This window comes from Pelodiscus sinensis, chromosome 15 (genome assembly GCF_052426305.1).
Source record: "Pelodiscus sinensis isolate ZL-2025 chromosome 15, ASM5242630v1, whole genome shotgun sequence".
Classification (NCBI taxonomy): Eukaryota; Metazoa; Chordata; order Testudines; family Trionychidae; genus Pelodiscus; species Pelodiscus sinensis.
Window position 1 is genome coordinate 15,638,717 of NC_143066.1, and position 16,935 is coordinate 15,655,651.

Genomic DNA, 16,935 nt, shown 5'->3' on the forward strand with positions numbered 1-16,935 from the left:
CCTAACTAAGTCTTTATACACATGGACTGTCTATACTAGTAGTTTTAAAATCCTTTTTCTGTTGTTTTATACTTTCTTCACCCTGAAAGAACAAACAATGCTTTGTTTTGTAAATGCTATTTCTAATAAACCTTTATAGCTAATAACCTGGCTCCACATAATCTGGTATTCTTTGTTAAGCAATTAGTGTTTCTACAAGTGTAAAACTTTTTCTAATACATACAATTATTCCATTATGGTTTATTTAGCATGGAAGATGCCTCTGGCTGCAATTTTTATGAAATTCCTGCTATCAAAAACCTTAGAAAACTAGAATTTGCGTAAGTAACACCCCTCTCCATTTGCTGAAATACTTCTGAAGCATTTAAGACTGTTAAAATAATCTTGTACATTAGCTACAATTTGTTACAGTTACATGGAAGTAAGTTTATGGTAAAAATATGAAGTAAACCCCATTTTATCTATATTTTTCTGACCTAAAGTAGGCTTATTAATTTATGGGCACAAACCAGAATCTCGTAGTGCCATAGCCCCATCTGCTGTAAATCAGCATAGCCCCATTAACTTTAACAAAGCTATGCGGACATATACCTGTTGCGGATCTTGTTCCTTGAGCTGTAAAATACACTGAAGATATTTCCTTCATTATTAGCAATGTCACTTTCCATTTCTCATTCATGCTACATTTCAGTCATGTAACCCAGAGATTCACAAACAAATGCTGTCCCTTTCCATGCATGTTAAGCCAGCTCCATTGCATCATTACTCAGTGTCTGTGTTAGCTAAAACACGGTATAACACTGTGACCCAACTGCTTGGGAAAGGATTCCTGCACAAAAGTGCTCTACTTTCCCATCTAAGGGTACGTCTACATTGCACGCTTATTTTGAAATAAGCTATTCCAGAATAGTTATTCCAAAATAGATTATTTTGAAATAGCACGTCTACACTGCAGGGAAGGCTCAAAATTAGTCGTAGGCAGACTTCCCTAATGTAGATGTGCTATCTCGATTTAAAGCCCCAGGAGGCACTGGGGAGGAATAACTCAGAATGGCCCTGGTGAAGGGCTGTTTCGAAATAGCAGAAGTGGAGTGTCCACACATGCCTTATTTCAAAATAGCTATTTTGGAATAGGCATTATTCCTTGTAGAATGAGGTTTAAAGATTTCTAAAGAAGCCGTCCGTTATTTTGAAATTATTTCAAAATAACGGGATGGCTGTGTAGATGCTCACATTGTTATTTTGAAATAACGCTAGTTATTTTGAAATAACGGTACAGTGTAGATGCACCCGAAGTCTTTTGGCATGAATGAGTGTCTGTATTAAGCCCTCTATTAGAGATGATTGTCGTGATGACTGAGCAAATACAGTGTGTCAGTATGAAACTGCTGACTGAAAACTATTTGCTTCCCTCTTTCTGATAAAGGAATAAGAAGAAATAGTCTTGAATTGGAAAGAATGATTACCTTAAGCACACTTAAACATTCAGTGGGAATCAGCCTTATGCTATTTGCTCCAGCCAGATGCAGTTGATGTTTACATTCAAATCTTTGTTGGGAGCTGATTTTGCCTCTCAGTTATACCAATGTAGCACTACTGAGCTAGTTAATACAGCATAAAGTTCAGAAAAATGACATCAGTCAGAGTTACAGAGAACATGTGACCCCTCCCCTTCCAATCCCTACTGCCAACATATAATTGAAAGTTAAGCCTAGCCTCTTTCCCTTTGCTTGGCACCACCTCTGAATTCTCAGTGTTTTCTCTCCCTATTTCCTCTCTTTCCTGGGGTAAGAACTTGTAAAGTCAATGGAGTTTACAGTTTACTCTGGTGTAAGATAAATCAGAATGTCACCATTGATTGAAATGGGAATTGCATGCATACAGTGACAGAATTTTATTTTAAGAAGAGGGGAAACAAAAATTACCTTGATCGGGTTTAAAACATTTAAAATGAGAAATCTGAAGTAGCTGGATATACGAATGAAAAACATGTTACAAAGAAAAAGAAGTTAGAGGAAAATATGGGCAAAACTTCTCCTGCATACACCTTTGCTGTATTTGATTTAATGTTGTTGGGCCACATTATACGTTAACTCTTAAGCACAGTTAATGAGGAAATGAAGAATTTTGCTTAAATATGATAGCATTGTCTTGCCTGTGGTATGGAAAAAAGATGCTGGTAACAAAATTAAAAAACATGTGCTGTTTCTGTACTGTGAAATTATCATTGTTTTTTCCCTTGCAGGCTGGGTCCAGTCTGTGGGCTTCAGGGATTCTTAAAGCTTGTTGATATTCTTGCTGCATTCTCATCTCTTCAGCATTTAGAGTGAGTAATACTTTTCCCATCAGTCCATGAATAGTGGTGGGTGAAACTCAACAATAAACAGCCTCCAAGCAAACAGGGGAGTGTTTTTTTCTGCTTTAAAAGAGGTAACCCTTACAAACTATTTGTTTGAATAGAGTAGCAGACTAGAAGTTAAGGCCTTAAACAGATCTGCTGTGTCTTTGGACAGATCCCATAACCTTTCTGATAAAGTAGACGTAATCTACTTAGCTTGCTTGGTGGTTGTGACCTGTAATTAATTACCACACGTACACTGAATGAGATCCTTGATTGAAAATGCTATATAAATTGTTAATTAATAGGAATTTGAGTGTTGTATAATGAATTCTTGTCAGATACATATCTACTATATATTTTGTGCAAAATAAAGTCATACTTTGTGATTACCTACTGATGCCAAATTCTGCATAAACAATTCTGCCGCTCATATTAGCTGAATTTACTCTTCGCTACACAGGTGCAACCCCACTGATTTAATTGGAATTGTCTGTGATTATCATTTCCACAAGCAATGTTCTCAGATCTAGCCCAGAATGATTTTCCTCAAACTCTCAAAGAAAGTCAGAGCCAGAGCTGGAATTAGAACTAGAGCTGGTCAGAACATGCCATTCTTTTGCAATGTAAACACTTTGTGAAATTTCATTTATTTTCCCAGAATTTTGTTATTAAAGAAAACAAAACAAAACAAATCGTCAAAATATCCTGTTTCAACATTTTTAACATTGTCAGAATTTTTTTTTCAAATATTTTTATTTTAATTGTATTTTGTAACAACATAATTTACTCAACAAAAGTCTAAATTTAAACACATGAATTTTGTCAAAATCCAACTTTTCAGCTGACCAAAATGTTTTTCTGTATTTTCTTAAAGAGAACTTTCAAATTCTTGGTTTTTTTTTTTTGATGATTTGGAACAAAGACAAATTTTGAAAGACAAGTATTTTGCTGAACAGAAGTTTATCTTCTAAACTGCTCTAGTTTGTATAGATTACACTTACAGAAAAGTTCAAGAAATTAAATATATGTAATAGAAGTTTTATTAATGTGCTTTCAAAAGGGAAGTAAAAGAACAGTTTTATTTTTTTGTAGGATTTCAATTTCAAATATTATTCATTTTATTGAAAAATTACCATACATAGTGCATTTGAATCAGAAACTTGCAAAGCTTCCATAACTAATTTAAATTATTTTGTGATTTGCAACAATAAAAATTTTCTTGATACTAAAATGACAGTTGAATAGGTGACTCGATTTAATTTTGATAGCAAATATTTTTATGAACTCTAATCATAATAGTCATGACTTTTTTCCAATGAAAATCAAAAATAATTATTTAAACCTTTCACCCAGCATATCCTGGTGTAAAAAGTAATGTATTCAGCTAATTTAAGTGGCAGGATTGTTTTTGCATAGTTTGGTATCTGTAGGTAATCATGAAGTATTACTTTATTTTGTACAAACAAATCCAAACTCTTCAAAATATATAATAGATAACATATTAATATATATTTTTAAATAGAGAAAAAAATCACTTCCATCTAATTTGGTGCCCCTTAAAGCTTGCTGCCCTAGATAACCACCTCGTTTGCCACATGTTCTGGGCAGCCCTGCTCTGAACTGTCCAGTGATTTTTATGGGGCATTCCATGAGTTGATGGATGTCAACATAATAGACCACAGTACCCTGCTTTACTGGCTCAGCTGACCCATTATGTGTCCGTTCCTGCCTTAGCAGTGGCTATTGTCTGATTCTTCAGGGAAAGGCCAGCACAACTCAAAATGGGCCTCAGTGTGGTCTGTAGGATTAGGAGGAGGTATGGCCTCAAATCCAGACTTCTAAATTAAAATCCTTTCCATCAAAGGGAACTGTAGTGAAAAGATATTTGGTTTTCCTTTGTAATCCAGGAGGGGAAACAGTGGAGATGATTGTGACAGCACAGATTTTTTCAGTATGTGAAAGAGGAAATACAGCTGAGATGAAAACTATTTCATAACTGTTTTAACAACATTTACTTTGTAATGTAAGTAGGGCTTTGCAATAAGAGGGGCTTATTAGAAAGGCTTGAATATGCAAGATTGCTCTTACCCAGGGTTTAAATTCTTAGGGTATGTCTACACTACCACCCTAGTTCGAACTAGGATGATTAGGCAACCGGAGTTGCAAATGAAGCCCAGGATTTGAATTTCCCGGGCTTCATTTGCATAAAGCCGGGCGCCACCATTTTTAAATGTCCGCTAGTGCGGACTCCGTGCTGCATGGCTACACGCGGCACGGACTAGGTAGTTCGAACTAGGCTTCCTAGTCCGAACTACTGTTACTCCTCGTGAAACTGAATTTAAGTTCTGTGCTTACTTGATCACCTCGGTCCATTTTAAAGAAGTAGCGTTTCAAATTTCTGAGCAGATATCTGCAAGCTTGTCTCCACTATATTGGGGATTGATGCTGCAGTGATCAATCCACCAGCTGATGATTTATCATGTCTGCTTAGGCATGATAAATCAATTTCCAAATGCTCTTCCATCAATGCCAGTATTTCACCAGGACAAGAAGAGTAGCTGGCATTGACAGGAGGGGAACCTCTGCTGATCTTACCACACACAAGACACCATGATAAGATGTCAACTTCAATTATGCCATCTGCATAACTGAAGTGATGTAGATTAGATCCACAGCGGACGGTTGGAATAGACAAGGCCTTGGATGACTAATGGATGGAAAATAGTTAAAAGGACACCTAGTAATTTCTTGCTTTGTGGTCCTGCAGCCTGGATGCTCTGAGTGAAAATGAAATCGGAGATGAGGGAGCAAAACGTCTCTGTGAAGTATTTTCTAAGCTGACATCACTGGAAACATTGAAGTAAGTCACAAGGGTAACAATGTCAACCTCTGACAGCCAGGAAGGAGAAGGTTAATCCTTCAGAGTTGGAATTATGCATTGAAGCTACCTGATGCCGCTTCAAGGGGTGTGTCTAGACTGCAGGCTTCTTTCGAAAGAGCCTCTTTCGAAAGCATCTTTCGAAAGAGGCTCTTTCCAAAGAGCGCGTCTAGACTGCAGGCGGATCTTTCGATAGCGGAAATCCGCTTTTTCGAAAGAGAGCACCCAGCGAGTCTGGATGCTCTCTTTCGAAGACAGCCTCTTTACATTGAAGAACGCCTTCCTTCGAAAGAAGAACTTTCGAAGGAAGGCGTTCTTCCTCGTGAAACGAGGTTTACCGCCATCGAAAGAAAAGCCGCGTTCTTTCGAAATAATTTCGAAAGAACGCGGCTTGAGTCTGGACGCAGGGGAAGTTCTTTCGAAAAAAGGCTACTTTTTTCGAAAGAACCCCTGAGTGTGGACACAGCCAAGGAAAGCAGTTAATTGTTCCCAAGTTTACCTTATTCATTCTTTTACAAGAACTACAGAGAATTATATAAAAGGCACAGTAAATATTGAGAGAAATTTTTTAGTTTCCAATTGTCTGCCATTGCTCCAAATGTGAAATAGCCATTGGCATCATGGTGACTTGGAGCATGGATGGATGGCCTAATTAGCAAAATACTTATTTTATTTGTTTAGATACATTAGACACTGAAAATCAATGGGAGAAGATTTCAGGCTTTTGTTTTTCAAATAGAGTTAAATTCTCTATCTTCTTTCAAATATATTGGTTACAGGCCTTAGTTTTACAGAACTGCTTCACATTTACCCAATCTTCTCTGAGATAATCTGGAAGGACAGCATCATTTTAAATAATTCTGGGATGGGAAAATTTCAGAGTGGTGATGGTCACTTTATCATGTTGCATCTTAGTGTCAAATTTGTAGAGCAACAGGGAAAAAAATTACCCAACATGATAAACTGGTTTATTTAAACTCTGTTAACAAGGACATCTTATTTGTAATAGCTTATCACAGAACAAGATAACAGATCTGGGTGCAGAACAACTAGCTACTGCTCTTCCCTCCTTAGCTTCATTAAAGACACTTAGGTGAGTGTTTCATTTCTATTCTATTGCTTTGTATAAAGTGTCACCGAGCCTTAGTTCAGAAGATAATACCTATACTTGGAATTAATAATGCCCACATACTGCAATGTGTTCACTATGGGCCTTGGTAATTCAGGAGTTACATATTCATATAGTTAGTTCCACTGAAAATATCTCCTTTGAGTAAGGGCCCCAGGATTGAGGCCTTCTGTTTTGATAGTTCTTATACACCAACAGTATTGGATCTTATTTATTTGTGAAAAGATAAATCTGATGTGGAGATACAAGTCCATAACTTAACAGTGTGTACAAAGAGGTATTCTGCCTTTAAGCCATACACAGAGCTCCTACTGGCCAACAGTTCCACATATAGAGCTGCTGTCCATGGCCCTGATCCTGTGAGAAGCTTTGCAAGGGTCTACTTGTGCTGAACTCATGGCAACATCAAGGTCTATATCACTAAACTATACCCAACTGGCTAGGACTTGACTTGGGGTATGTGAAACCAATGTTTCATCTGACATGGGACAGAATTAAATGCCTCAGAAAATACAAGAAAACCGACAGTTCAATTACGGAATAACGTGTTTCTAAGGGAAGCTTCTTCCTAGCCCTTGTACCATGAAGCATAAAGATTTAACCTCAGCAAAGTTTTAAATCACATTTAATAGAGCCAAATATGTTCTCATTAGCTGTCTAGTCCACTAATCCTATTTTTATTTGTTTGTGTAATGTGAACAGGGGGCTAAACATGATTCTCAATAGGACTGTTATTTAAAATTGCTTGAAACAATAATTTTCAGATAAGAAATAATCATACCCTAATACAGAATCATAGAATCATAGGGTTGGAAGAGATCTCAGGCAATCAAGTCCAACCCCCTGCTAAAAGCAGGACCAATCCCAACTAAATCATCCCAGGGCTTTGTCAATCCTGGATGTAAAAACTTCTCCCTAGGTATGGGGAGATTCCACCAACTCCCTAGGGGTATGTCTACACTACAAAGTTAATTCGAACTAACAGACGTTAGTTCGAATTAACTTTCATAGGCGCTACACTAGCGCTCCGCTAGTTCGAACTTAATTCGAACTAGCAGAGCGCTTAGTTCGAACTAGGTAAACCTCATTTTACGAGGACTAAGCCTAGTTCGAACTTACTAGTTCGAATTAAGGGCTGTGTGGCCCCTTAATTCAAACTAGTGGGAGGCTAGCCCTCCCCAGCTTTCCCTGGTGGCCACTCTGGGCACCACCAGGGAAACTCGTATGCCCCCTCCCGGCCCCGGAGCCCTTAAAGGGGCACGGGCTGGCTACGGTGCCCGTGCCAGGTGCAAGCCTGCCAGCACCCAGCCAGCAGACCCTGCACCTGGCACGCCATGAGCCAGCCACCCGATGCCCCCCAGTCCTCCGCCTCTTCCCGGGACCAGGCTGGCGGCTCTCAGGAGCCTGACCAGGACCGCAAAAGGCGGGCACCCGCCTGGTCTAGTGCAGACATCGTGGACCTTGTCCACAAACTCCGCACTAGTCACAGGAAAGTGGCCGTCTAGGGCAGGATAGCTGCCAGCCTGGCCACCCAGGAGCAGGTTTGCATGAAAATCAGGGTGGTCCACTGAGAGCCCCGACCCTGAGCTTAGAATGGCCATACAGGGTCAGACCAAAGTTCCATCTAGTCCACTAGCCTGTCTGCTGACAGCAGCCAACCCTAGGTACCCTGGAGAAGATGGACCAAAGACAGTGACCAAGCTATTTGTCTCGTGCCATCCATCTCCAGCCTTCCACAAACTTTGGGCAGGGACACCATTTCTACCCCCTGGCTAATACCACTCCATGGACCCAACCTCCATGACTTGATCTAGCTTCTCTTTAAACTCTGTTCTAGTTCTAGCCTTCACAGCCTCCTGCAGCAAGGAGTTCCACAGGTTGACTCTTTGCTTTGTGAAGAAGAACTTTCTGTTACTAGTTTGAAGCCTGCTACCCATTCCTTTCCTTTGGTGTCCTCTAGTCCTTCTATTATGGGAACTAATGGAGAACTTTTCTTTATGCACCCTCTCCACACCACTCTTGCTTTTATAGACCTCTATCATATCCCCCCTCTGTCTCCTCTTCTCTAAGCTGAAAAGTCCCAGTCTCTTTAGCTTCTCTTCATATAGGACCTGTTCCAAACCCCTGATCATTTTAGTTGCCCTCCCCTCTCCCAGCCTCTCTCTTCCTCTCTCCCACCTCTTTTTCCCAGTCTCCCCCAGTTTTGTTCAATAAAGAAAGATTCTATTTTTGAACACACGTTTTCTTTATTTTGTACATCAGGAAGGGGGGCTAGGGAAGGGTAAGTGGAAGGAGGTGAGGGAGGAATGGGGTATGCGCCCCCGATGGGGAGGACTGGGCTGGCTCTGCGGGCTTCTGGGGGTGGAAGCTCTCCTGCAGCCCCCCGATTGTCCCCTCCCCCCGGATGGCAGCCTGTGGCAAGTGCAGCCGGGGTGATGGCTGAGTGCTGTGATGTTCCGCGTGTGGGCACTCAGGGCACTCCAAGCCAGGACTGCTTTGCAAGCAGGGAACCCTGAGAACTGTCTGTCCGGGGTGGGGGTCGGGTCCCTTTAAGCACAGCCCTCGGCTAGCCTGAGACAGCAGCTCCACGCTCTAAGTCCTCATCTGATGCCCTGCTGGCACTGCTTCCGGCCATCCTTAACCTCTGTTCGGTGTCCACTCTGTGTGGACATGCTAGTTCAAATTAGCAAAACACTAATTCGAACTAGTTTTTAAGTCTAGCTGAGCTAATTTGAATTATCTTAGTTTGAATTAGCACTGTAGTGTAGACATACCCTAGGTAACTTATTCCAGTACTTCAACACCCTTCTACTGAAATAGTTTTTCATAATATCCAACCTAGACCTCCCACACTGTAACTTGAGACCATTGTTCCTTGTTCTGTCATCTGTCACCACTGAAAACAGCCTTCCTCAAACCCCCATTCAGGTAGTTGAAGGCTGCTAACAAATCTCTACCCCCAACTCTTTTCTTCTGCCCAAATCCCTCAACCTCTCCTCATAAATGGAACTGCTGTCCATGGCCCTTGTCAAGGCTGTTCCCCACTCTGGAAAAACAAATGCAGAAGTGGGACCCTACAAAAGCTCCTCAAAACTTTATCTCTACAGGCTTTGGTACAAAAACTTCCCCCCAAAATTCTAATACCCAGACTTTGGGGAATATCCGCTGACCACTGCCACCATCAAGTGCTTTTGAAACCACAAACAGAGGTGGACACTTGAAAAGATAAAAATTCCTTTGTCCCAGTTTGAGATCCCTACCTGCATTACTATTGGCTGACGAGATACCTGGCAAGGGACAGGAGATATAATTAACCCCTTAGCCACCAGGCAGCTGGTCATCCCTCCTGATTATGACAGCCCTGATCCTGTGAGAAGTTTTTCAGGGGTCTACTTTTGCAGAATTCATGGAAGAATCAAGGTTTTTCTTGCCCTCTGCTGGACTTTCTCCAGTGTGTCCACATCCTTTCTATAATGGGGGAGGGAAGCAGAATTCGACACAATACTCCAGATGTGGCCTCATCACTGTCAAATAAAGGTCAATAATCACTTTTCTAGATCTGCTGGCAATGCTCCTACTAATGAAGCCCAATATGTCATTATATTTCTTGGCTACAAGGGCACACTGTTAACTCATATCCAGCTTCTCATCCACTGAAATCCTCAGGTCCTTTTCTGCAGAACTGCTGCTTAGCCAGCTTGTAGCAGTGCTTGGGATTTTTGTGTCCCAAGTGCAGGACTCTTCATGTCTCCTTGTTGAATCTCATCAGATTTATTTTGTCCCAATCCTCCAATTCGTCCAGATCACTCTGCACCCTCTCCCTACCCTCCAGCATATCTAACTCTTCCCCCTAGCTTAGTGTCATCTGCAAACTTGCTGAGGGTGAAATCCATCCCTTCCTCCAGATCATTAATAAAAACTATCTTCCAACTTTTAATGACTTAACCAACCAACCAATGGAGGTGCTAATGGTTCTTAACAGCCTCTTGTAACTATTTGAACTATCTACTCACAGTCTTTTTTTCTCTTCCACTCCCGTATTCCCTCCTCCCCCCCCCCCCTTATTTATTCTTGGATTTGGACTTATTATACTCCGGTCATCTGAAGAAGTGGGTTTTGCCCACGAAAGCTCATGATAACATCTACATGTTTTGTTAGTCTTTAAGGTGCTACTAGACTATTGGTTGTTTTTTAAGGTTATCCTATTACAGACTAACTCGGCTATCCCTCTGAAGATTAATAAAGATGTTGAATAAAACCAGCCCCAGAACCGACCATTAGGGCACCCTGCTTGATACCAACCTCAAACCAGAAATCGAGCTGTTGATCACTACCCGTTGAACCTGATGATCTAGTCAGCTTTCTTTCTACCTTCCAGCCCATTTATCCAATCCATACTTCCTTAACTTGCTGGTAAAGATTTTGTGGGAGACTGTATCAAAAGCTTTATTAAAGTCAAGGTATATTATATCCACCACCTTCCCATGTCCATAGCGCCAGTTGTCATAGAAGGTAATTGGGTTGGTCAAGCATGACTTGTACTTGGTGAATCCATGTTGACTGTTACTGATCACTTTCCCTTCTTCCAAGCATGAGTGGTATATCGGTAAGGCAAAGAAAGGCAACTGATATTTTTGTTATGGTTCATGCAGGTTCCGGGGCAGTGTGGAAGCCTAAGTAGCAGGGAACCTCCTCAGCTGCCTGCCCAGGAACCTGCATGAAACATACAAGCTCAAATTTCAAACACAGGGCTGCCCAGCTTGCAGGCTGCCTCAGGAGTGCCTGCTGGCTGGGTCCTAGTGCACATTGGATAGTCGACTAGTTGCTTACAACCCTACATTGGACCTGTCTTTTAAGACTTGATCTCAAGGGAAATTATTCCACTGATTAAAAATAAAAAAAAGACATCGAAGAGTAACGGTAGTTCGAATTAGGATCTTTAATTCTAATTCCGTGTGTAGCCGCAGGCACGGAGTTCGGACCAAGGGGGATTTAAAAATGGCGGTGCCCGGGGAACATGCAAATGAAGCCCAGGATATTTAAATTCCGGGTTCATTTGCAACTCTGCTTGCCCTCATTACCCTAACTAGCTCGAACTAACGAGCTAGTGTAGACGTACCCTTATTATCTGATGTGCTTACTGCTGTTGAAAACATCAACCATGGAAGCCCTCAAATTGTTTGTGCAAGGAAGTGAAAATGAGGTGGCAACTTTTGCAGTCTGATTCTAATCATTTCTTTGGGGAAGGAGGGGAAGGGAAGAGGAAGCAAATGCCAGCTGAGGGTGAGGCCTGACACTTTGCCTGATTGTATGAAGAAAGGACAGAGATTTCTCTATTAGCTTTAGCTGGTGCTTGCCATTCTGTGTTCCCCAGAATCAATGAGAGGAGTCCTAGGGGTGTTTGCAAGCTGCCTGTAGGTCAACTATCAGAGTACATGAAAAAAATGTGACTGGCATTTCTTATTCCCAAATTTAGTGCTATTAATTAGGTACCTTCTGCATTTCTGGCACATGGTACAAAACAGTCCCCATTCTGTTGTGAAAGAAATTGCAAAAAAGTGGAGGGTTTTTTTTCCAATAATAATTTGCTTGGGTACTAGGATTTATCTGGAAGGGGATAAGCGTGCAGTGAACACGGGACATGGAATGCACTGGGAAGGGGAGGGAAACAGTGGGAAGTTGGGGAGGGTGTCTGGCAGGGCAGAGGATAGTGTCTGGCCAGAGGAGATACTGCCTCCCAAAGTGGAAGCTTCACCCACCATCCATGCTTCCAAGTGCTTCAAAATGGATTATTTGAATCATAGAATCATAGAATAATAGGACTGGAAGGGACCTCGAGAGGTCATCGAGTCCAGCCCCCCGCCCTCAAGGCAGGACCAAGCTCTGTCTACACCATCCCTTACAGATGTCTATTTAACCTGTTCTTAAATATCTCCAGAGAGGGAGATTCCACCACCTCCCTTGGCAATTTATTCCAATATTTGACCACCCTGACAGTTAGGAATTTTTTCCTAATGTCCAATCTAAATCTCCCCTGCTGCACTTTAAGCCCATTACTCCTTGTCCTGTCCTCAGTAACCAAGAGGAACAAATTTTCTCCTTCCTCCTTGTGACACCCTTTTAGATATTTGAAAACCACTATCATGTCCCCCCTTAATCTTCTTTTTTCCAAACTAAACAAGCCCAGTTCATGAAGCCTGGCTTCATAGGTCATGTTCTCTAAACCTTTAATCATTCTTGTCGCTCTTCTCTGTACCCTTTCCAATTTCTCCACATCTTTCTTGAAATGTGGCTCCCAGAACTGGACACAGTACTCCAGCTGAGGCCTAACTAGTGCAGAGTAGAGCGGCAGAATGACTTCACGAGTTTTGCTTACAACACACCTGTTGATACAACCTAGAATCATATTTGCTTTTTTTGCAACAGCATCATGTGCACCATGATTTTTCCAGGGACTGAGTTGAGGCTGACTGGTCTATAGTTCCCGGGATTGTCCTTCTTTGCTTTTATAAAGATGGGCACTACATTTGCCTTTTTTCAGTCATCCGGGACCTCCCCCAATCACCATGAGTTTTCAAAGATAATGGCCAATGGCTCTGCAATCACATCAGCCAGCTCCCTTGGCACCCTCAGATGCATGATATCCAGCCCCATGGATTTGTGTATGTCCAGCTTTTCTAAATAATTTGTAACCTGTTCTTTCTCCAGTGAGGGCTGTCCACCTCCTTCCCATATTGTGCTGCCCACTGCAGTAGTCTGGGAGCTGATCTTGTCTGTGAAGTCAGAGGCAAAAAAAGCATTGAGTAAAAAAAGCTTTTCCCAAATCAACTAGGTTAGCTCCCTCATCCAGTAAGGGCCCCACACCCTCTCTGATCACCCTCTTATTGCTAACATGCCTGTAGAAACCTTTCTCATTACCCTTCACATACTTTGCTAGCTGCAATTCCAATTGTGCTTTTGTCTTCCTGATTGCTCCCTTGTATTCTCAATCTATATGGCTGTGTCTAGACTGGCCACTTTTTCCGGAAAAGCAGCCACTTTTCCGGAAAAACTTGCCAGCTGTCTACACTGGCCGCTTGAATTTCCGCAAAAGCACTGACGATCTTATGTAAGATTGTCAGTGCTTTTGCGGAAATACTATGCTGCTCCTGTTCGGGCAAAAGTTTTTTTCCGAAAAACTTTTGCGCAAAAGGGCCAGTGTAGACAGCAGAGATTTGTTTTCCACAAAAAAGCCCCGATCGCAAAAATGGCAATCGGGGCTTTTTTGCAGAAAAGCGCATCTAGATTGGCCACGGACGCTTTTCCGCAAAAAGTGCTTTTGCGGAAAAGCATCCTGCCAATCTAGACACGCTTTTCTGAAAATGCGTTTAACGGAAAACTTTTCCGTTAAAAGCATTTCCGGAAAATCATGCCAGTGTAGACGTAGCCTATATTTATACTCCTCCCTAATCATCTGTCCAAGTTTCCACTTCTTGTGAGCTTCCCTTTTGTGTTTAAGGTCACCAAGGATTTCACTGTTAAGCCAAGAGGGTCACCTACCATATTTGCTTTTGTAACTCTACATTGGGATGGTTTGTTCCTGTGCCTTCAATAAGGCCATGTCTGTAATTATTTTCTTTAATTTACCAGTGAACATTTTGATGTATTTAATTGTGGTCCTGCTGTCTTTGTTTTCTTCAGTTTGTACAATAACTACATTTGTGATGCTGGAGCAGAAAATATTGCAAGAATACTTCCTGCAATGGCATCTTTAAGGGTTCTACAGTAAGTATCAAATCTTCAGAGAGAATAAAGGGGGGAAAAGCTTGCTGAAATACTATAAAATATGATATTGTAGATTGATATTTTATTGCTTGAGCTGTTACCATCAGCTGAGGCGTTTCAAATCCGTGGAGACTGGGAATTTGCACCCCTGTGTTCATGGGAACAGAGGGGAAGGAGAGAATGTGGGGGGAAATCACTAAAGAGAGCGTTAAGTATCAGAGGGGTAGCCGTGTTAGTCTGAATCTGCAAAAGCGACGAGGAGTCCTGTGGCACCTTTTCAGTTAGTCTATAAGGTGCCACAGGACTCCTCGTCACTTTTAAAGAGAGCGTTGTGATTGCAGATTGGGGTAGGAAGAGGAAACCCAGGGAGCTATGAGGGGAATGATTACAAGATGGAGCCTAATCAAGTGTTGGTATTTGTGGTTAAGTCTGAAAGTCAATTATGCTCCTCCTTTCAAAACATAAATAACTCTTACCCACTCCACCAGTGATAACCACAGAATTTTGGGAGGGCTAGTGATATTCTTAAAGGCATGTACAGGCTTATCTTGTTTATTTTATTTAAAGAAAGAAGCTGAGAAGCTGTATGCATTCCCCAGTTTCCTCAGGCAGAAGAAATGTGTGTGTGCTGGGTACAGATGTGGTCACTAAAATTAGAAAGGTTTAAGGGACAGTCCCAGCTCTAACTGCATGTCTGGGAGCCACTGAACCACACAAAGTCTGAAGGGATTTGCAATTCATAGCACTTCAGACATAGGTGCAGGAAGCAAATGTGAGGGGCATGCTGCGGCACTCCCAGCTTTTGCACTCAGCTTTCTTGTTCCTAGGGGCTGGCCCAGGTTCAGGTCTCTGGACAGCCCTGGGGGGTCCTGCTGGGCCTTGGACTTCCCTGGCCCTATTGGCTTTGCTGCCGCTTGTTGGCATTGACGACTCTGCCACCTTTGGGATCCCATTGCTCGCTGGCCCCATTGCAGCCTGTTGGCCCTGAGGGTCCAGACCACCCGTCCTAGAGGCTCAACTGCTGCCCAGGATCCCACTGCTGGTCTAAGGTTCTGCTTCTGGCATTGGTCTGGTGCTCAGCAGTTGTCCCCAGTTGTGGCTCCAGTCTGGGGGCTATGAGGGGCTGTGGTTGCCAACTGTTGTGGACCCTATGGATTGGACACCATTGCTGCAAATGGCATCCACTCGGGGCTGAAAGAATTGTTGGGCCTCTGGGCAAGGAAGGGGTAGGGGGTGGCTCCATGCTCTCAGAAGAGGAGGGGCCTTGGGCAGAAGGATGAGTGTGAGGGAAGCCAGCCCTCAGTGCCACCTGAGCCATGCCATGGCCACACACATCCAGCCAGCTCACAGTGGTGATGTAAAGGTGATTTAAACTGCCTGGGGCTTCAGCTGCCACCACTGCAACAGCAGCTGAGGTGGCAGCTGGGAGCTCCAGAACCTTTTGAATAACCAGGCCCCGGAGCAGCTGCCCCCATTCTCCCCTGCCCTGTCAGTGGATCTGTATCCAGTAGGTCCGGTCGGGAGAGTTGACAAACAACAGAGGGGCACAAAACTGGGGTAAAGGAGACAGCCTAACTCAGCATTCCCACCTTAAAAACTGTTCCAGTGCCACTGACTTCAGATACTTCATAAGTCATTGTGTAGTGCAGGGATTCCCAACCTTTTTCAGTCCCCGTGTCCCCTTGGCTTTTAGTAAACCTTCCCGTACCCCCTATTCAATATGAAAAGAAATAAAACTTGAGAGGGCTGAAGAGATGATGACTCAGGAAATTGACTATTTTAATCAAGAACCAGATGGCAGGTTGAGTTTCCCTTTGAGGACTAGTTTTCTTAAATTAATGCCCCATATCTCCCTTTATCTTAAGGATGATGTTTGATTACTATGATGGTTTGTGTGTCCTAGACTAATAGCCAACAAATGTGGTTTTACCTTCAGTGTTCAGTGTAACAAGATAACTGATGCTGGAGCTCAGAAGCTGACTGATAGCCTCAGAAAATGTCCCCACATCGAGAGTGTGGCGTAAGTCTCTGGACTATGTCATTGTAGCTTAGATCTATAAACTGAGTCAGGATTTGTTCTGATGCTGGTTTTAGTAGATTTGTCAGATTTTGTAACAGGATCCAAAAATGTCAGTAGTCCAAAAGCAGCAACTAAGTCTCCAGAATATCTGGCACTCTGTTGGCACTAACCCCTTCTGTGACAACAAGAGCTAGACTGTGCTGCTTACATGCCTGCTTTGAGCATCTCACTGGACAAGTTGAAACACACACACACACACACACACCAATGTACCTGACCTGCTGTGTGGGCTGAGATGAGGGAGATGTGACCCTACCTCCTGCCTAAAAGGGCCACTCTGCATTCTAGGGTTCTTCCCAGCCAAAGGGACTCAAGGGGAGGCAGCTGTTCCACAATCAGAACTGAGCCCCAAAAGTCTACACATGGGAACCTACCTCAAAAAGCCAAAAGCGCATGAACCCTGTAATCCGAGGCTACGTCTATACTGCAGGCTTCTTGCACAAGAACTGTTTTGCAGAAGAGTTCTTGTGCAAAAAATCTTCCACAAGAGCATGTCCAAACTGCCATGTGCTTTTGCGCAAGAGCATCCCTGGCAGTGTGGATGCTCTCTTGTGCAAGAAAGCTCTGATGGCCATTTTAACCATAGGGGCTTCTTGCATAAGAAATTCATGTTGCCTGTCTACATGGCCCTCTTGTGGAAGAGCTCTCGCACAAGGGGGCTTATTCCTCATCAGGAGAGGAATAACTCTTCTGGAAGAAGCCCTGTTTTCCAATGCTATACTGTAAATTTACTTGCGCAAGAA

The 16,935-nt window shown here is 42.7% G+C and overlaps 1 protein-coding gene across 6 annotated transcripts in view; it reads left to right on the plus strand.

Moving 5' to 3' along the window:
• The window catches only part of CIITA (class II major histocompatibility complex transactivator), an 89,615-nt gene that overhangs the window by 66,952 nt on the left and 5,728 nt on the right, over positions 1-16,935 (plus strand). For all 6 annotated transcript variants that reach the window (XR_012896117.2, XM_025183390.3, XM_014572276.4 and 3 more), the window contains 6 exons: positions 249-320; positions 2,246-2,326; positions 5,109-5,201; positions 6,229-6,312; positions 14,029-14,112; positions 16,049-16,132. Coding sequence is in view for 5 of the 6 variants with exons in the window: in XM_025183390.3 (XP_025039175.2) it covers positions 249-320; positions 2,246-2,326; positions 5,109-5,201; positions 6,229-6,312; positions 14,029-14,112; positions 16,049-16,132 (498 nt within the window). In the remaining variant the exon portion in view is untranslated. The remainder of the gene's footprint in view (positions 1-248; positions 321-2,245; positions 2,327-5,108; positions 5,202-6,228; positions 6,313-14,028; positions 14,113-16,048; positions 16,133-16,935) is intronic.